Source organism: Parus major, chromosome 3 (genome assembly GCF_001522545.3).
Source record: "Parus major isolate Abel chromosome 3, Parus_major1.1, whole genome shotgun sequence".
Taxonomy (NCBI): domain Eukaryota; kingdom Metazoa; phylum Chordata; class Aves; order Passeriformes; family Paridae; genus Parus; species Parus major.
The window spans coordinates 54,275,026-54,296,256 of NC_031770.1; the positions used below are offsets into that span (position 1 = coordinate 54,275,026).

The 21,231-nt window shown below is 36.0% G+C and overlaps 1 protein-coding gene across 5 annotated transcripts in view; it reads right to left on the reverse strand.

Annotated features, from left to right (window-relative positions):
• The window catches only part of SCAF8 (SR-related CTD associated factor 8), a 156,827-nt gene that overhangs the window by 85,141 nt on the left and 50,455 nt on the right, over positions 1 to 21,231 (reverse strand). For 3 of the 5 annotated variants that reach the window (XM_015620705.3, XM_033512738.1, XM_033512737.1), the window contains exons 16-20: positions 20,122 to 20,252; positions 18,989 to 19,133; positions 18,412 to 18,492; positions 17,568 to 17,789; positions 14,487 to 16,919 (exon numbers count right to left, since the gene is read on the reverse strand). In XM_015620705.3, the coding sequence (XP_015476191.1) occupies positions 15,214 to 16,919; positions 17,568 to 17,789; positions 18,412 to 18,492; positions 18,989 to 19,133; positions 20,122 to 20,252 (2,285 nt within the window). In that variant the 3' untranslated portion in view covers positions 14,487 to 15,213. Of the gene's footprint in view, positions 1 to 14,486; positions 16,920 to 17,567; positions 17,790 to 18,411; positions 18,493 to 18,988; positions 19,134 to 20,121; positions 20,253 to 21,231 lie in introns of those variants that run through there. The other 2 variants (XM_015620706.3, XM_015620707.3) reach the window with 1 other exon arrangement.

Sequence of the window (21,231 nt, forward strand, 5' to 3'; positions counted from 1 at the left end):
AGACATCACCTTGCCTTGTTACAGGTGTGCCCACCTGGGGATTAGCAACAATAAGGTGGGTGGTCCAAACCTAATGACATAAGCATGTGAAAAAACTTATTTTCTTGAAGTATCTTTAATAAAGGTGACCTTTGGAAACAGATACTATTCACCCAGCAATGTATGCTCCCCTAGAACATCCCAAGGAGAGCCTGTACTTTGTTCTGACAGGAATGAGAGCTTTCTGTGTCTGCATTTACTTGGCCAGCAAAGAGATGGACAGAAGCCTTCCTCGTTCCTTCCCACTCATTGCTACAGCAACTTTCACACAGATTCACCGAATATTCAGAGTTGGAAAGGACCCCCAAGGATCATTGAGTCCAACTCTAAAGTAAATGGCCAGTATAGAGGGACTGAATCTGTAACCTTGGTGTTACCAGCACCGTGCTCCAACCGCCCTCTCCCAGGACGGTGCTGTCCCTGTACCAGACAAGGGTGACAGCTGCTGAGCAGTGACATCCACAGCATGGCCACATGGAGCACACGTGCTCCTCCTGATGCTGTGCCTGACATAGGGGCCTGGACACCTGGCAGGGAACCTGTCCAGCATTTACAGTGGCAGCATAGAATATGGAAATTTACAACTACCTTTAAAAGGTCTGTTTAAGTTGAAATTATTTTAATTTTTATTTTCAAGTTGTTTAAATCAGAAAAAAAATAGGATTATGATAATTTATTTAATCTAGTTTTCCATTTGTAATTTTTGCTGGTTTTTTTGTCCCTGTAGCTAGGTTTACTCTCACTAAAATGACCATTGATCTAGAATTCAGTAGAATCATTATATTTTTTGATGAAAGAATATATCAACATAAATTTATTTAGCAAGGATACAGTTTAATATATATTCAGATCTTCATTTCTTATAAAGAGAATTGTAGATATTATGTGCCTCATTTTCAAAGTGACAATTTTTAGTTATCTTCATTTCTCACCCTTTTGAGTCTATACATATTCATAATTTGCAAATGATAGTGGAAGACCTAATCAAATTTCCTTGTATTTTGCACTGACTTATGCAATGAAGTTTGTATTTTGCTTTATATGTGCAACATGGTTTTATTTGGTATACCCACAGGTATTCCTTCCTCTGCCATGTGAACTGTGGCTCCACAAAAGCCCATCCATCTCCTTACTGCCCTGCTGTGCTGTGGAGAGCAGCCTTTATGCTCCCATTACAAACCTGCCCGCTGTGTTTCTCCACCCAAGCCACCCCTCTTGCCTCCTCTCCAGTTACTATTCACGGAACATTCAAATGAAGTTTCCCTTTCATCTCATGAGGAGCTGGATAGCCTGAGCTAGAAATCTGGAAGGTGGGAGACTTTTCCTTCTCTCTGCTGTGAGAAAAATGAAGAAGTAGAGCTCTTTACATGTGAAGGGACCACATGTGATTTACTGATAAAATTTACCTCTGTAAGATTGATGTTGATAAAGGAGTGACAGAATGCAAGACAGACGAGTGACAACATGAAGTTATGAATGACACATGCTGCCCTTGCCTCCACACATAGGGAGACATGTCCAGAGGTTCATGCTGGACCTACTGTGCTACCCCAATAAAGATAATTCAAGCAGCAATCAAACAGCTTAGCTTCTACAGGATCAAATCTGGGTATTGCTATGTGAAAACTACTCTTTGACCCTTCTTCACACAACTGATTCTAACAAGAAAAAAAGGACTTACAGAAGTTTCTTTCTTTGCCAATATAAATAAAACTGGAAAAAAGGCCTCTTTCCTACTGTTTGGGACAAATTAGGATTTCTGTTATCAGATGTAATGAAAAAAAAAATCTATTAGCTTGTTTTCTTTCTAAGCAGCATTTTTTAAAAACAGCTTATTAAGTCTGTGTTAAAAAAACCTCATGTCCACGTAAAAACTGAAAGGGTATTTATATTCTAAAAGCTCCCAAATAATACCAGATTAACCTTTACTTCCTTCCTTTAAATCACAGTAAAGAACATAATTTAATCTATCCTCTGTACCTGCAGAGAATACTACAATCGCATTGTTCTTGAAGAGAGGGAAAAGATATTCAATGTAGTATGGGGAGAAAAAAAAAAGAACTGAAAACTTCAGAGAAGAACTAGGAAAGATCTTAATAAAGAGATGAATAAGAAATTAGTCTCTCACAAAGAAGGCTATCACATGAAAATCTCTAGCTTTTCTTTCACATTTTCTTTCACATTTCAACATTGTAAGACTGCCTTCCTCTTAATGCACTGAGTACAAATCAGCATGAAAAAACTGGAATACAAAATCCAACTAGTGTACAGCAGAGGGTACAAGAGAGGGTGAAAACTACCCTAATGAGCGTGGACACACAGGAATTGTACAGAAAGCAGTGCACTGAGGCACAACAGTGAATGAATAACTGTGAGAACTGTATAGAAGATATACAGCACCCCACCTGTACAGGGCTTGAGGTTTCCCTAGAGCTGCAGCACAGTGGGTTGGGAAGAAACAACCATGACTACACATGTGCTGGGCACCCTCTGCTGGTTTCACAGCAGCAAGTCACCAGGCTTGGGAAATAAATATAATGAAGTGCAAGCAAAATCTGGGGAAGAAAAAACATCTTAGCTACAAGAAAGAGTAAAAAAAGAGGGATCAAAATGTCTTTCAAAAATTAAAATACATAAATACCTGAAAAACTTCTTAGATTTTTACCCAGCTACCTCAGCTGTTTCTCCTTATAGTCTCTATCAAACTAAGAAAGACACTCTATTCTCATATACAAAGCATTCAGCATTTCTTGCATTGAAAATCACTTTTATCCCCTTTAACATAACTTTTATCAGCATTATGGCTAGCAATAATTTCTCCTTACAAGACTCCCCCTGAGTGCTGACAGGGTTACATGTGAACATTCATAGCCTGCAAAGCTGACATAAACAAAGGTCTTGCACGTTTGAAATTACCAAAAGCAAAACAAAATACCAAAGTATAACAGTGTTAACCTTCAGCAGCAATCAGATAGTTAGGCCCCAATTCTACATTATAAGCAAGTGAAAACATACATAAATCCCAGTAAATTCTCTTAACATCCCTCACAAATCCTTCAGTTTCACAGTTTGTCAAAACCACTCCCTTTGGTCACTGCCGACACTTCTAAAAACATTTTCAATCAGTACCTAAGCATTAAAGAAAAGAATATGAAATCTCAGGTTTGTTGCATCAGTAACAAAATCAGCAAGTGCTTAGAAAATTTTTCAAATGCGACATTTGCACCTTTGTAAGAGGAGCTGCCATACAGTTTAATTCTCACAAAAAGAGGTTCTCTCAAAAATCCTACGATACTCTGACAATTGACAACTTGCTACTTCCTATGGATTTGGTTACAAAAGTGATTGTAATTTTAGAATGCAGAATAAAATATTATATGAATAACCACAGGTAAGTTGACTGAACTTCAAAGATTTTTTTTCTTGCCCACAATCCACTCTTCAGTCCCACTAGAAGAAATTTTGCAGTTCCTGTGCTGTTTGGCTGCTCATTTTTGCATCCTCCTCTAAGTCCATTAGGTTGTGATACATTCAGATTGAAATAAATGCAGAAAACATAATTTTTGAAAGAAGAAAGTTAATAAAGTACTAATGCATTTTGTCAAGGAGGACACTGTACACAGAATCAATGTACAGGAACACAGGATACAAAATATAAAGATAAAAGGTAAAAGAATAAAAAGAAACTAATTCAAATTTCCTTTTCTGCAGTCTATACAGCCAGAAAATATATGCTCTTTTATAGAAATACAATGATCCAAGAAATATTTGTTAAATTTGTTAAATATTTCACCACTAGAAAACAACAAATTTAATAGCACTGTGATGTACAGTATAGGATCCTCACCATATACATGAACAGGTGGTACGGACTCCTCTCACCACTTTTGCATTTATCAAGCTCTATTTTATGCAGGAGAGAATGAAATAGTGGAAAAGCAATGGTGGTGTTCTCAAAGAAGCAACAGAAAAAGGCACAGGTGTAAGGGAGCGTTTGCCACATGTCACAGACAAGACCTAGCAATTCCTGTACTGCACAGGTGCCAGTGGAGTTTAGGGCTTCACTTGGTATTTCAAGAGTTCAGAACAAACATGGAATATTTGTTCCACCCTTTGCAAAGTATTGGCCACCCTTCATAAAAGGCACAAACCTTGCAATTCGTGTAAGGTCCCAGAGCACCAGTACAGATGATAATTAACAAAGGGAGCAACTCATCCAGCTGCTATTCTCATCTTCCTAAAAATCCAGAGACTTGCTGCAAAGAAGGGTTCAAAAAATGGATAAGGTGTCCTGGAAAGGCAGGCTTATTTTTTTCTTGCATGCTCCTCTCACTACACACAGCCTGAGAAGGTGCTCTTTGCAGAAAGTGTCATGTTTTGGGGACACGTTGGACTTTCTCCCTTAAGAGTATGAGGAAATAGGCTGCAGTGGCTGGCTAGACACCACTGTTCTATGTAGGCAGGAAAAGTATAGAAGAACTGTAAGAGCACATAGAAAGTGTTCCTGCAAAACCCATCAAAACTTTACTTTCAGACTGAAGACACTGGAAACCACAATATAATAAACAGCTTTGAAATGCTCATTTCAAAGTGCTTTTGCCAAAGAAAAGAATTCAGGGTGAAAATAAAAATTGGGGCAATATTTAATGACTCCAGTAGAGGTTTTGTGCCTAATGAAAAACACTAAATTTCCTAATTCAGTGTCTTTAGAAATAGATAATAATGGCATCTGAAGGATTCAAAAAGGCACTGGAGGAGATCCAAGAACATCCTCGTTAGGAACAGTGATGACAATGAGATGCAGCACATTTGTGCTGGCTGCCACCTAGCATGGTCAAGATTACATGAAGAATGGGAAAGCAAACGCAGATGTAAGGTGTATTTGAGGTATCAACCTACTGAGAGTATTTTGGAAGATCAGAATCACAAAAAGTTTCAGAATTAACTTTTGGCCTTTTCCCATCAAGTGACACCTTGAAGAAAGAACCACCTGCCAACAGAGTATCTTCACATACAATTCTGTTCCAGAACAATCCAAACAAGCACCTACAGTGGTTTTATCACCTTTCATTTTTCTTGCTTGTAACTGGGTTCCCTTCAAGTAGAGCACCTGGTTCAAAAATCTGATTTGGCAGTAATTATAATATTGAAAAACATACTAACTTTAAATACTTCTCCTATTTGTAAAAATTAAACATGTGATAAAGTTCAATACAAAAAGACTACTTTGCTGACTGCTGTAGTAATACCACTGTTGTGGCTGGGGTAGAAGGAAAAGACAATCCTGATCCCTGGATGAGCAGGGGCCTTGTGTCTATACGGCTCAATATTATTCCACTCTCAAGCCTGTGCATCTGGCAAGACACAGCAGTTTGCTTGGATGTATTTGCACTCCCTGTGCTACCTCACAGCCTGAGAGGAAAGGCTGTGGTTGGTGTTTTTTCTGGCTGTGGTTGGTGTTTTTTCTAGCCAAAGGTCAGGGTACTTAAGGTTTTGCCTATCACAGTTCACCAGCACATCATTTTCTATGGTATAAGACTGGGATTGTATTCTCTCATAACGAAATCAACCACCAACGAGACCGAACCTTTCTTACATATAAAAAAGTATTCTGTTTTTCTTTACTTTAAAAAAATAAGACACCAAATAGTGTAAAATATCTGGTGTAACCAACCAAATGTTTCATAGCAAGCTAGATTTAGAACCCCAACTAAATATTTAGATTTTTAAATGTTCAACTGTTTTTCAGAGATGATGTGCACTTAAATCTGTATGGGAACACTCCCATGTCTGACTCCCTTGACACAACAAAGATGGAAGACAAAACAAGTACGTGTCAGCTGCAGGAAGACTGTAAGTGCAGCAAACACAGCAAAAGGCAAAGTGAAGGCTGAAGTCTGTGTTTCCTTTCCTACTGTAGTCAGTAAATTCTCCAGCTAAGCTTTCCATAAGCTTCTGTAAAATGGATATAGAAACATACACTGATAGTTCCACAGTAATAAATTTAATGTATTGTGTGTTTTGGGGTATGTAGCTCAAGTCAATGCTGGAGTGTTACTGTAAGACAAGATGTGCAATTTCAAAGCTGCATTCTAAGACACTTACTAAGACCCAGTTTTGAAAATAAAAAAAAAAAAGTGAGACAAAAGAGCAATGATGAAATTTTTTGAGAAGGGCCACTAAGAAAATGTAATTTTTAAGTAACTTAAAGTTACTTTTAAGTAACTGGTTTTAGAAAAAGCCAATCAGATGGTAAAACAGCCCATGAATTAAAACCTTTCCAGTTCTTTAGCAGACTTTTTATGCTAAAAAATGCTAGAAATATTTACAGAATTGCTTTCACAGATTTGTTCCTTTTGGTTTTATGTTTGTCTACTTTAATGTATCAAGATGAGAGACATTTAGAACAAATTCACTTTCCAAGCTGGGAAAAGTGAAATTCTTCATAGCATTCAACCAATCTTTTGTTGGTTAAATTTCTTCACTCTGACTAAGAATAATTAGAACATCTGGTGACAAGGAGAGGAGTGGAAAAGGAAAATTCAAGACTTTGGTATTCACTACTATGTACAAGTTGCATGGGACAGCTCCTGAGGCCGCTCTAGCTTGTGCACAATTTTTCAAGTTGCATATTAGACAGGATAATATGCCAGGATGTGTGAAAAATGCCATTTTAGTTACATTCTTGAACATGCTAGAACCAGACTATCATGACAACTATATATAATTTTGAATAAAATTTTTATTTCTCTCTTTTTTTTTTTTACATGTCATTCATTACTTCTATTCTGGTTAATACAGAAATATAAGAACTTTCCATGGAGAAGGAAATTCATTGAGGAGAGTTAAGCAGCACATTGTAAAATGAAATAAGAAAACTTTATTAACCTAGTGCATTCATTTTTGTAAATCCTTTGAAGAAAAAAAATGCTATTTAAATAAAACATAAGCTTTCAAAAAAAACCAGTATGCAGATGAAGAAAAGAAAGCTAGAGGACATCACGGATTTTGAACAAAGAACAGTGACCACGTATTAAAGGGCCGTTCTACAGACTACAGTGAAAAAATCTACTTAGAAAGTACAATTGTTTTAGGAGAGCTAGAAGATAAGACCAATGCATTTAAGTAGCTTTAATTTGCTTTCTTTCTTTCCCTATGAACTCTATGAACTTCCTAGCCCAGGACTAGACAAGTCTAGTGTTTGCAATTTTTTTCAGACATTTTATACTATCTATTTCATCATACTCTTAGAATCCCAATAAAATCTTTATAAGGACTGCCTGCTCATAAATACTTGCACAGGAAAGAGAATTTGAAAGGAAAAAGTTATCACCTAGAAGGCTTTGTGTTAAAAGCAGTAGAAAAATCAAGGAAACTAGAACCATATAATCTTCTATAACCTGCTCTTCTAAAGGGCCCTGAAAAAGAAACTGAGACACCCAAGACAGAGTTTGAAATGTCATGTCTCACTGGTAAACAAGTGAGGCGCATACTGGTTTACACTAAAGCAGCAGTATTTTAAATTCTCTAGCAATAACATGAAAGAATGTAACAATTTTAATCAAGAAAATAGGTTTTTTCTGCAGATAGCAGAAAGCAAGAGATGCTGCAGACAGCATTTGTCAAACTGGGATACTATTGTGAAATGCACCCTTTAGCTACCGAGATAATTAAAAGTAATCAGTAATTATCTCTGTACTAGCAGTCATTCCTCAATAGTGATGACTGAGATTGGGATTGAGATTCACACAATTTGGTAATCTCCCCCTTTGATTTCTGTGATAGTTTTGCCTTAAACAACATCACTCCCAACTCCTCACTGGTGTCTGTATTCCAGTGATGCAATACATAGAATGTATTACTTATTGAACAGGTAATACAGGCATTAATCAGAACATTCTCCAATCAGCATTCAGAGTGGAACCCTGAACAAGGGCAGTATTTGGACTAGGAGATAAACAAGGAACAAAATAATCTTGGATTTTACACCAACACTTAAACTTAGCACATTCCCTGCAAGTGAGATAATTCATCATGCTTTTGGCTGGGTTTTAAAGTATTTAGATACCCAAACAGGTATATTAACATCTGTATCAAGTTGTACCTCCAAGAACCTTGTAAGCTTACAAATATTTACACCTACCTGAGTTTTGTGGGATTTTTTTTGCTGTTGGGACAGGGTGAGGGGGTGTTCATTTTTAAATGAGGTATGAGCAATACTAAGAAAAAAGATCAGGAGTATTTAAAATCTTTGGATGCTTGCTTGCTTGTTAATTAGTAAATATTTAATCAGAATGCACACTAACTTCTGCTGAATCTGAAAAAAAAAAGGTTTATTCATGCTTTCTAACTGCATATTTTTCTCATTTCAAATTAGGCTAACAAGCTATTGCTGCTGAAAATAACCTTATCTGTCCGCTGGTTTACATATACATCCACTCTGTACAGTATTTTCAGTGTCTGCTAGAATATGCTATTTCATGCCACTTTCTTGTTTTCCACAGTGCTTCTGATCATGAAATGAGGATTGGAGGAACAAAGCATGTATGAAGTGTACACACAGAAACTACAGGCAGTATGTACACAAAGTTTTAAAATTACATTTAAATATTTTGTAAAAATAACATTTTATTCTAGTCACTTCAAAGTTTTACATTCTAAAAAAAGTAATGGGCACCTCACTCATTTGATCAATTCATAGGACTTCAGCCCTCCAAGTTCATAGTTTTAATATAGTTTCTTTATCATCATGGAATTGGAGAGATGCCATTAATTTGCTTTTAATAAATAGCAAAATTCCAAAACAGTCAGCAAGAATTTTAATTTGCTGTCAGTATTTTACTTTTAATCACAGAGCTTTACCATTAGGGTCCTCAATAGTGAATTACCTATACTGGTAGTCATACTGCACAAAAAAAATCCATGAGATTCAAGATACAGACTTATGGTTGTCCTAGATTTAAACATCTCAGTTATGCAACTGAATGACATAATTCAAAGGTATTTCTAACTTACTGTAAGAGGAATTCTGTGATAGAATCACTTGATAAAATAATGTAATGCAAGCATGTGAAAAAAAAATGAAAATGAAGTGGACAAACTAGGACAACCTTCATAAAACATTTTTAAAGTTGAGTGTACACTTAATATTTATGTATTTACACAACTGAAATTACAAAGATTTTCTGGAAGAAAATCACTGAACTCAAAATCACATTTCAAATTCTACAGACAAAAATTTATTGATTTCCTCTACATTTTTGTCTGAAGTTTGAAATAAATGGTCCTTTTCAAAAGGAAGAACTGAAGGCACACTTAAAACTGCATTTCACTGCATTGCTGAATGAGATGTGATTACCCCAGAAACAGCACAAATCCAAAATATTTTTTCCCCCTTGTTGAAGTGAGGTTGTAGTGACAGCTTCCTTTGACTGGATGAAGGTGAATGCATTTTTAGAAAGGACTTTATACACTGAGATACACTTTATTTCTACTTAATTCCTGCTGTTATCAAGAAAAAGCTTCATTACTTACTATACAATCTCTATTTGGCGTGGAAGTGACATTCAGATCCAAAGCCCCTGCAACTATGGCTTAGATGAATCCGACCAACCTACATCTGAGTTAACAACTCTATATCCATTTAACACTCTTCACCTATTCACCTAGTAAGCATTTCCTGCACTAGCTTGCACACAATTGTAATGTTCTAGGACAAATCAATATGGCTCTGAAGTTACCTGTGAAATGTTTTAGAAACACATCAAGTCATCTGCTTTAAAGAATCTGTTTTTCTGCATTTCAACAGAAACCTTAACACACACTAATGTGAATGCATATCCATTATGACACAGATATGCATACAGAAAATCATTCAAGAGGAATTTTGAAGCATTGAAACACTAAATCAGGGAGGAAAAAAAACTTCAACTGGCCTATTTACAAGTTACAATGCTCTCTGACTGTACTGCTTTTTTGCAAAGCACAAAATACTCTCTTGACTGAGGGCTTTAGTATAATTTCATTAAATAAGGAAATTTAAAATTAGCATTAGTGACTTTAAAAGAAAAATGACAGAGTACAGAGTAACATTAGTAAACCAGTGATATAACTACTATCACTGTTACTATGCAAGTGCTGAAATGTGCACTTTAAACTCTTTGAGTGAGAAAACATATTCATCTGCAACTGTACATCTTAAAACCCTTTTCATTTGTAAGCATGCTTAGACTGCTAGAACTGCCTCTTCTAATCTTTGGTAGCAGAGCATCTAAAAGATATTAAGAGTAGGATATTCACTGAGACAACCCTTTTTCATCAAGTTCGTGCAAGATAGGAATAAAAGACTAATGGCAAATACAATTTTACAGTTTACCAACTTCAATAAAAACCCTATTAACAGACTTTCATCACTGACAAGAATCACTTTTCAGATCCTATATGTAAGTTATTACTCAAAGAGATGTCATCAATTTTCTTTTTAGTAGTTCTACTTTTCTTGACTATGAAATGTCATGTACATACACTAATTAAATTATGTTTATTGTGCACCCAAAAAACTTGAACCAAATAAGTGGAGTGAACAATATCACCGTGACAGCCCTTCAAGGAAAAACTTAAGACTAGTTACAATTAAGGAAAGATGTGTTTGCCATTCTTCTTCAAACAAGCAGCTTCAAATTAAAAAATAACATCCTGCCTTTATGCCTTTTAAAACAATCTCTCATCTACACAAGTAAATGGCTTCACAGTGCATGCTTACTTGTGGAAAGGAAGTTGAAAGAAAAATTTGATTACTGCAAAATTCAAAAAAATCAGCAGTAGATGTCACAACAGGGAAAGAAAGATCCTTTAATTACCTGAATCAACAGGAACAAAAAAGGGAAAGAAAGATTCTTTAATAACGTGAATTAATAACAAAAGTTTGTCCAGTTACTCTTGATGATACCTGATATTTTGAATAGGTTTTAAAATTATAAAGCTGGAGTATGACTTTTTACAAGAGCATGTAGTAATAGAACACAGGGCAATGGCTTTAAACTGATGTACAGCAGACTTAGATTAGATAGAAATTCTTTAATATGAGAGTGGTGAGGCACCGGAAAAGGTTGCCCAGAGAAATAATGGATGCCCCATCCCTGGAAGTGTTCAAGGCCAGGTTGGAGCAGTTTTGAACAACCTGGTCTAGTGGAAAATGCCCCTGCCCATGGCATGGGAATTGGAACTACATGATGTTTATGGTCCCTTTCAACCCAAATCATTTGATCATTCTGTCTGTTCAGCTCTCCCATTATCAAGTAACAGTCACCATTACTGAAAAGACAGAGAATGAAATTTAGGATCCATTTCTATCAGTTTCAAATCAAATTACCTGAAGATGTGACTTAGGGGAAAAAGTCAAGAGTACTTTTGGTTTCACCAGCAGAAAATATTCTTGCACGTGGTCAAAACTGCTCAAATTGTATATTCAGAAACTTCTGTAATAAATTGGCTTATCTTCTAAATATCTTCTATACATAAGTTTATTTTATAATTTTCCAGCTGTGCTTAAGTAATGCCTGTGCATGCCTCGCTACTGGCTTGATTACAGTACTCCCATCTTGACTTACTCAGGCTGAAAGTTCCTTAACTTCATGAAGTCAGTATAGACACTGAAGTGGCTCTAAGTATGTTATAGAACTTTACTGAAGCAACGGAATCTAACAGAATATATTCCCCTGAGTCTGTAACAAAAGGAAGTACCACACATAAAAAGAAAGCGTACCAGTACTTCACAGAAAAAGGCTTCAGAAAGGAAATCATGTCCCTATAGCAAATGAAGGCTACATTTCATCTTAATGGATATAGTGTTCTACTCAAATGCACTACAGTGAAAGAACCACAGTCTGTCTAAAAAGGTAAATTATGTCAAACAACTTACTGATGCATACCGTTTTCAAGTAAATGTGTGTACCTAAATACATCTTGCCTGCAAAGCTACCCAAAATATTTTTCAATATATCTGTTAGTTATGTGAATCATACATCAGCTTCTTCAGTTCCTAGAATCCACAACCTTTCATCACTACAGCAAGCTTTAAACAGGCATAAGCCAGAACTGCTACCCCCAATGCCTGGGCCCCATCTTCTTTCTGTCCCAATCTCACTCTCTCCTTTGCAAAAGCCAAAATTAAAAGTCACTCCCACGAATCACATCAAAGAATCGGTCCAGGTGTCAGGACAGTTCTTTTCAGTGCACACATTGGCTTATGATGGCTTAATCTACAATAAAAAAGGAAAGTCTTCACTACAGCTCTGAAACATTTATAACTTCCTACAGATGAAGAATAAAGAAACTGATAAAGAAACCAGACTGTTTCACTGATATAAAGTCCCTTCAAGTTTCTAAATATGGCTATTTTTTGGTAATACACATCTGCATGCTACATTATTTAAATAAAGAAATAGAACAGTTCTAGCTGCAAACATGATGCAACTGAAGACTGTACAACAAACTTTTATTCTACAAAAAAACAGTGTTTAGAAATTGATGGTGTAACATATATGTACAGTAGCCAATTTATTAATGTTTGAAAGATATTAACAAAGGTAATAGATTCATTAAATGCATTGTTCTATACCTCTACCAACCAAATTGTTTAACAACTCTCACCTGGCAATTTAAGTAAAACTTCATACTATGAACAACTTGGCACACTGCCAGTCCCAGTTTAGAAGAAGAACAGACTAACTTCTAGTTTTCAGGAGGTTCTTAACAAAATGTTTAAAAAGTAAAGCTACTGCCAATATGTGTTTGATTTTGAGTATTTATTTCTGTTGTCTGTGACTGAAGCCTTTTCAAACTGAACGTATTAAAATGAAATAAAACCCCTTAATCTTAAACTCATAAAACATCCTTACAGCTATTTTGTGCTTTTGGGCTTTCACACAATCAAGTCTGCCTGACCAGAACACTATGAGTAGATGGTGCAGCAGCATTGGTCGAGCTCTTGGAGACAGACTGTCCGTGACAATACATGGACCTTTAAATATTGTTCATCTCAACTCCCAAGACACATTCTGGTAATAAACACATCAGCAAGGTCCATTACAAAGCAGTGATTATTTAATGCATACCTAATGACTACTACTTGCACAATAGATAATAATTGATTCAAGTCCACTCTTTCCAAGGGCTACCTTCATTAAGGTGTTTACTATCCAGAATAAAAGTCCCTGGAACTGGAAAATTCAACTATGACACAGCATGAAAAAAATATTCCACCTTCTAGAGGAAGATGACTACGCACACCTGAGTAACTTGTTTCTAGGTTCAAAGGCATGCTAATGCTCTACACTCATGTGATGCTTTCATACTTTCACCCTTTTGAGGGAAGCAGAAGAAGAAATAAAACTTGCATGTTAATGATTTAATGTCAAAGATCAAAAGTCTAATCTGAGCTAAAAAGGTTTCTTTTACCAAAGGGGCATTCATGTAACAGAATCTACCCTTATTATCTTATTATGCAAGAGGAAAACAACTTTCTTAAAACTGAGTGAAAGGATGCTTTCAGACACAGAATTTTAACAAAACTTATTTTGAAAGAAGTTGGTGAAATGCACTTGAATGGAACAAACTGAAAATCTGACATCATCCTACAGCTTGATCTTTCACCACCAATTGAAAGGATACACAAACAGCAAAGTAGGTGAAACAGGAGAGAACAGCACTACTAATTTACCTAAGCAGCCAATTCATCTCAACAATTTAAAAAGATCCATCAAAACACAACCCCCCAACTCTCAATTTCTGTTAAAAACATGTAGGGTTTTTAGACCAACATCAGCTTTTTACTTTTCATGCAACATTTCTGAACTTTGAGTCATTAAAATCAATTAACCACAAAGTACTCAAACACTAAATCTATCTATCCAGAACACCAAATATATTACAAAATAAGAAAATGCAAATATTTGCTTAAGTTTTGGCTTCATGCATATCTGCATTTTAAAAAGTAAGCTAGAATCCTCCTGCATATTCTTACAGTATATATGTTCCACCTTCTAGAAGTAGTAAGAATGTTGTAATGAGCATGAGCAGATAAATACAAGCCTAACAGTACTGCAGTGAAGTAAGTTTTATCTTACTACCTAAAGAAGGTGAAAGGCAAATTTTCACAACCTAGTTTCATTTAAATTTTATTGAAGTGCCTACAGCATTCTGTGAGTGCTTGCACATACACAGGCACACACAGAACAAGTGGTATCTACAAACAGTTTACACAGATATTTACATACATGTTATTTACATAAACTAATATGACTGCATGATCTTTGATGTAAAAACCATATGCTTCTTGCACATATAACTGTTGCATTGGTTTTACAAAAGTAATATAAACCTTTTGCAACAACTGGCTAAGCACATATCAAAGCTGATTCCAAGTTTTTAGAGCTTGCAGGTTTTTAAAAAAAATACAATACCTAAAACACTGTTATCAAACAAATATGCTTTATTGGCATCTAAAAACAAAATGCACCCAACATTAAAATGTACTTTTTCATTTTTTAAACCCACTGCAGTACGAGGAACAAATCACAAACACTTACTTTAGAGAAAACAGAGACTATAGTGTAGATTTTACAAAATCACTTTTAATCTCTGTGTTATGCTCCTTAAGTAACATGGGCCATTTTTTTTTTTCTGCCGAATTGTAGGAACATAAAATATCACAGCTTTATCTATACTTTAAAATTCTGCAGCAGCCTAAAAACACGGACAAGATACACCAGCACCTGTTTTCAAGTATAACAATTTCGATAGCCAAACTAAGGGTAGTATCTAAAAATTCCATTTTCTTCCATAGGAAGTCTTTGTTTGACAAGCTGTTAATTTATCATTGTGAAATTAAAAGCAACTGGGGGCAAGTTTATGCTTTACCAAAGAAATAAAATAAAATTTAAAAAAAAAAATAAACAAACCAAAAGCAAAAAAACGTTTACCTACCATGTTCAAATTAAGAACAGTGTTCTATACAAGTCAGTTGTACAGTTATTTAAGTGAAAGATGAACATGAACATCAGATTAACTTAATTCTGGCAGACAAAAGTGAACTGCTACGGTCCAGTCAGCCATTTATCTATTACAGAGAGATGACAACTTTACAAAAGGTATCTTTTACCTACTGAGTGATGATTATGTCCCCTCAGTTTCTGTGCTTTCTACCACTGGTTCACTCTCTATATCAGCTTCTGTGTCACTCTTCTCTTTGTTTATCTCGACGGAAGATGTCAGTTTTTCATAAAGTTCTGGATCATCCTGCACCTGTGCAGTTGGAGGCTGACTTTCTGTCTCTGTATTTTCACCATTTACCTGGGGCATATTATCAACTTTGCGTTGAGAAGTGGCCCCATCAAAATATTCAAAAACCCGTGGATGTGGAGGCGGGATCCAGTTGTTTGACATTCTGTCTCTTCCAAACCTGTTTCCATTAATTTCTCTGCAAAAATTAAAATCTCTGTCATCCCTATCCCTCTGTCTTTCCCAGGGTCTTCTGCGGTCATCAAAATCTCTGTGAGCATCTTGTTCAAATCCTCTATTCCAACTGGGACCACCACTCCTACTATCAAACCTATAGTTTACATGTCGAAACCTCTCTCTGTCTTCATGGAAACCTTTAGGGCCACCATAAATAGGGAAGGCATGGTGCTCTCTTTCATCATAATCTCCTCTCTGTCCCCAGTGCTTGTCTGAATTGAAACCAAAATGCTCTCTTCGGCCAAGGTTATCTATACCTGGTCTTCCAAAATTTTCTCTCATGTCTATATGTGGTCTTGCAAAGTGTTCTCTTCCATCTACTGGAGGCCTTCCTATACCCTCTCTTGGATCAACCGGTGGTCGTCCAACAGAATCTCTGACATCCACTGGAGATGGTCTGTTAAGATTATCTCGGTTTTCCACTGGAGGAAAGCGATAATCTCTGTCTCCCTCCTGTTGAATGTTATCACCTCCAAGTGGCAGCCTTTTCTCTGGATTAGAAATGTTATCAATATTTTGTCTTCCTGGTGTTCCAAAAGGTCTTTCTGTTTGATTAAAAATATCTCCTGGAGGAAAAGGACCACGAGGTGGTGGTGGGTGAAGAGATGGATCAAGGATTGCAGGAGGAGGAAGAGTACGCTGTGGTGGCATTCCTGGCTGCATTAATGGAAACCTTGGTCCAGGGGAATGGGGCATTAGGCCTGGACGGATATCTATAACAGGCATTCCTGGCATTCTTTGATTACTGATATTTAAATGAGGCATGTTTGGAACTGCAGCTGGATGCTGCATTGCCAGAAGTCCAGAATTACTTGAAATGTTTGGTGGTGGCACTCCCATAAGTCCAGAACTAGTTGAGACATTGGGTGGTGGCATTATGAGAAGCCCAGAGTTGCTTGAAACACTGGGTGGCTGTACTCCTGCCAGAACTCCTGAGCTGCTGGACACATTGGGTGGCTGCATTCCTGTCAGAAGGCCAGGGCTGCTTGAGACACTGGGTGGATGGACTCCAGCTAGAAGCCCTGAGCTACTTGAGACATTTGGTGGTGGCACTCCAGCCATAAGTCCAGAGCTACTTGAGGCATTAGTTGGCTGAATCCCGCCAGCAAGAGAAGAGCTACTGGAGACAGCAGGTAGCTGCATTCCTCCTGCAAGACCAGAATTGCTGGAAACAGTTGGTGGTTGCACTCCTCCTACATGTCCAGAGCTGCTTGAAACGCTGGGTGGCTGTACTCCCCCTGCAAGTCCAGAGCTACTTGAGACAGTGGGTGGTGGCCCTTCTCCAGGATGCCCAGAATTGCTTGAGACACTGGGTGGCTGCACTCCTCCAACAAGTCCAGAGCTACTCGAGACATCACTTTGCACTGAAATGCAGCAACAAGAAGAACAGTTAACAAAAAATACCAGTGTAACATGCAGCATTCAAAACAAATGCAGTTTAATCCATGTTCAGCTAATGCATGTGGTGATGATACTGCTGACAAGGCCTGTCCTAGTTTCTATAACTAATATACATTATATCAATCACACTGATGATACACAGACATTATGCCACAGAAATTAATGTCTTTACATAGTAAAGACTGTACAGCAGCTTAAAACTGACAAACCCCAAAGCCATCACCCAATTTATGCAATGAAACTACTAAAATCTTTGATGAAATTCTACAGATGTTATACTATCCTACCCTCTCCTGCTCCTTTTCATTGCTACTTCTGTTTAATCATCAAACTGCATTTTTAAGAAGTTATCTAATGGTTTCCAGACTCAGCTTTATTTCTTGAGACTATGAAAAAAACATATTTGAGCATAAGCTTCTAGAAGTCAATGATCAATTGATGACAAAAATGGCTCTCACCACTTCCCCAAATTAAATTCAGAATGATACCCTACACAACCCAAAAATTCCTATTCTGTAGTTACCAGCTCAATGGACCATGATTTGCAAAAATCTCTCAGAGTGTGATGTTTCCTGTACACGATCATATCATATAATGAAAACATTTCTTACCAGATCTACTGTTTTCACTGGAAGAAATCTGAAGGTCTGTAAGATGTGATACTTTGTCATCTGATTCAGGTTTGTTGATTGGCAGGGGATTAAAAACACTTCCAGCAGATAATGTTGGAGTAGCTAGATTGCTAGTAACTGTGCCAACTGGTAGAACAAGGCCAGTAAAAGGGACATCCTTCATTGTCTCTTGTGCAATTGGTAATGGAGGCTGTACTAAAGCTGTAGAGAAATAACAGAAGTGTAATAACAGTAATCATATAGTGAAACCTTCAAATTTAGTTTCATAGAACTCAGGATGATAAATCAAAAGAAGTGAAATTAATTACCCTCACTGGTAATATTTTTTGATAATAAATATATTTGATAGTAAATTTCTAATCCTCAATCAGCAATGTAATATTTAGGGTATTTTTCTAGAGATCATGAGCTGCAGACAAACCTAAGCAATCAGTAGTAGAACATAAGTTTAAATGTTAAATGAATGCAGTTAGAATGCTAAACTAAAATATTTTATTATATATTATTCAGTGACTAAGACCAAATAATTCCAGTAACAGCTACATGTGTTAGAAAGGTTCAAGTATTGAACTATGCTTAAGAATAATTAACAATTTTCTGTAACTTTTTTCAGTAACTCCATGTTAGGTATAATTTTTCAGTCTACATTATAAACGCTGTAACTGTTTTTCTCAATGCCTGCTTAAACCACCTCAACAGCAACTTCTGTGTTGCTATTTCCCATTACATGGGATTAACTTGCTTTTGATTAAATAACAAGGAGTATATAAACAAAGGAAATTTTTCATCACACACAAACAATTGTTAGAGCAATCAAACTTACGTGTTGGAACAACTGGTGGGACAACAGGTGGTGGGACAACAGGTGGCGGGACAACAGGTGGAACTGGAGGAGGCATATAACCTATATGGAAAAAAGATGACAAATGATTACATGAAAAGCAAAACTTTGGCAGTAAAAGATTGCCCGCATTATTTATCCCAAAAAGTTGCACCACTGTACACTACATTAACAGGAAGAAGCAACAGTGGTTATTGTTTACAAAAACAACCCCATCTTCGCTACAGATGATCTGCAGGCACATCTTTAAGTGATATCTGCCAGTAGTATCCAAAGAAGAAAATCAAGAGCTTCAAACTTTTGAAAAGTAAGGAGACTGATTTGAAGTACTTTCAAATTTTAATTTTTCGGAAATGTAAAAAGCTATGATTCCTATTCTCAACAGAATAAACTGGTAAAAAATAATACCAAGTTATATGTAAGTAATTTTAATCTAGTACGAAATTTAGGAGTCAAAACCTACAACCTCAGTTGTAGCCAGTAGCTGACAGAAAACTCTGATGGACAAAGAGGCACAAGAACTGCCTATGCTCATTGCATTTTATTTTTACTGTCTTACCTGGAGGTGGCTGTGAAGGGTTGAAACTTGCTCTCAAGAAGGGTGGTGGAGGAATTGGGCTATAACCAGGAGGAGGGACAGACATTGTGACAGGAAACGCAGGTGGAACCAAGCTAACAGCAGGCACAGCTGGAGCTACTGGAATCTTTTTTCATGGAAAGAAAAACAAGCACCTTCAATACTAAATATTATTCAAGGACATTAAAAGGGATAAACTGATTTAACTGCAATTCCACATCAAGCACAAAATGTACTAAAGGCTTTGTATATATTTCAAACACTGAAGAATTAGATTGCATTTTGAAATGGTACACTATGGGCAAACAAGGACACTGAAAGAATCCTCTTATCTTTATTCTCAGACAGCCAAAAATACAGTTTAACACTATGTCTATTCAAGAAGAAAAATGTATGTATTGCAGAGGGGTGAATGCAGAAATGCAGAGAGAAAAGCAAGAAAAATGTAGATAATATAGTAATTTGGGGGAACTTGGAAAACAGTGATTCTAGTGTCTAGAAAAACTTCTGCATGTGAACAGTACTAGAAAATTAAGTTTAGTGTGTGTAATTATGATGCAAATAATCCCGATAAAATCCTGACAATTATTGAATAGTTCTCAAATTTCTGTTTGAGCTATGCATTTTGTTACAGTGCATCATATTTAGAATGATGTAATTAGAAGCAGTATAAATGCAATATATACCTGAATATTTAAATATATACTGATTACAGTGTACTGATTACAGTGTAGGAGACAGCTGAGATAAGAAAACTGAAGATAGTTTTTGCAAAGAGGAAAAAGCTCAAAATTCAATTCAAGTAAATGCTAATATATTAACATTCATATTATTTTGTGTCAGTTCAACAACTGGAAATGTCTATACACATTTGAAAATATAAAACACTTAAAAATGTAAGTACAAAAACTCTGTACTAAGCAACTGCATGAAATTAAAGATTATGCTTAATCATGGCAACTATTCTAAAATATTTCAGAGATGAACACTAATGGATGAAGGACTTAAATCAAAAATATTTTATCACTTAAACTCAGCATTAAAGTTCGCCTGTACTGAATAAAAAGTCTGCCCACCAGTTCTGTGGGGCTTTTGCAAACTCAGACAATACCAACCTGCAGCATAGTGACTGGTTGTGTGTAAGCTTCTGTCTGTGTTGTAATAACGGTACTCTTATCAACTGTAGCACTCTGCGTCGTTTGAGTATTTTCTTTAGCAGCTTCTGAGCTTCTGGCTGTTTCCCACTCTTTGAAAATGATGTATTTTATTATAAAAAGATCAATAATGTGTTATTTTTGTTTAGATATTAAAATCTTATTCTTCCTTCTTAAACAATAAATTTGAATCTAGTATCTACATGGATTCATTACAAACAGTCCTCAAACTTATTATGAAAAGAACGAGTGCAATTATTTATTATTGTGTATTTTATTAAAGAACATAAAATATTTTATCTACCTGCAATGTTGTTTAATTTTGCCTGTATAAAAACTGATTTTTCAAAACTTGCCAAGTTTATTCACCAATCATTCTGTTAACAATTTGCAATATAGTGTATGCTCCTGTTTTCTAAAAACTCCTGTAGCCAATATATGTATGTTATCACTCGGCAACTGTACAACGAGAAAGAATCCTGATGTTAAACAAACATCATCACAACCTCTATTTCTTAAAAAATTTTGCACTTTAAGTGTAACCTAAGGGAATGTATTTCAGTAGTATTACGTTTTAATTTTTGTCATTTATACTCAATTTTCATTCAAAGCAAGATTGTATTTTGATTGAAGAATCACTGTCCTTACTGTAAAAGTCTCCATCTACTGTTTATTTCAGTACTGATCTGTTTCAAGAAAATACAGTACAAGTAAATCTTTCATAAACCTAACAAAGTGTTCAACTGGGTTTTAGAAAAAGGTCTAACACTACTTGTTTTCCTGTCTCTCTGACTTTATGGAAACAATACCATAAGGTAAAATACCATAAGCTGTGCCTATCTGGACAAGTTCTAATTTCAACTTAAGTCTTATACCTGAATATAATACTTTCTTAATCACAAGCAGCTAACATTTATTAAGGCCTAAACTAATTACGCTCTGCCACCAGTTCCTCATTGTCATGACAATCAACTGGTTACTAATGTAAAAATATAATCTAGATTTCATTATTACAGTGCCATTTATATTGTAAACAAAGAGCTAGAAAAATCCATGTAAATGAAAAAAAGT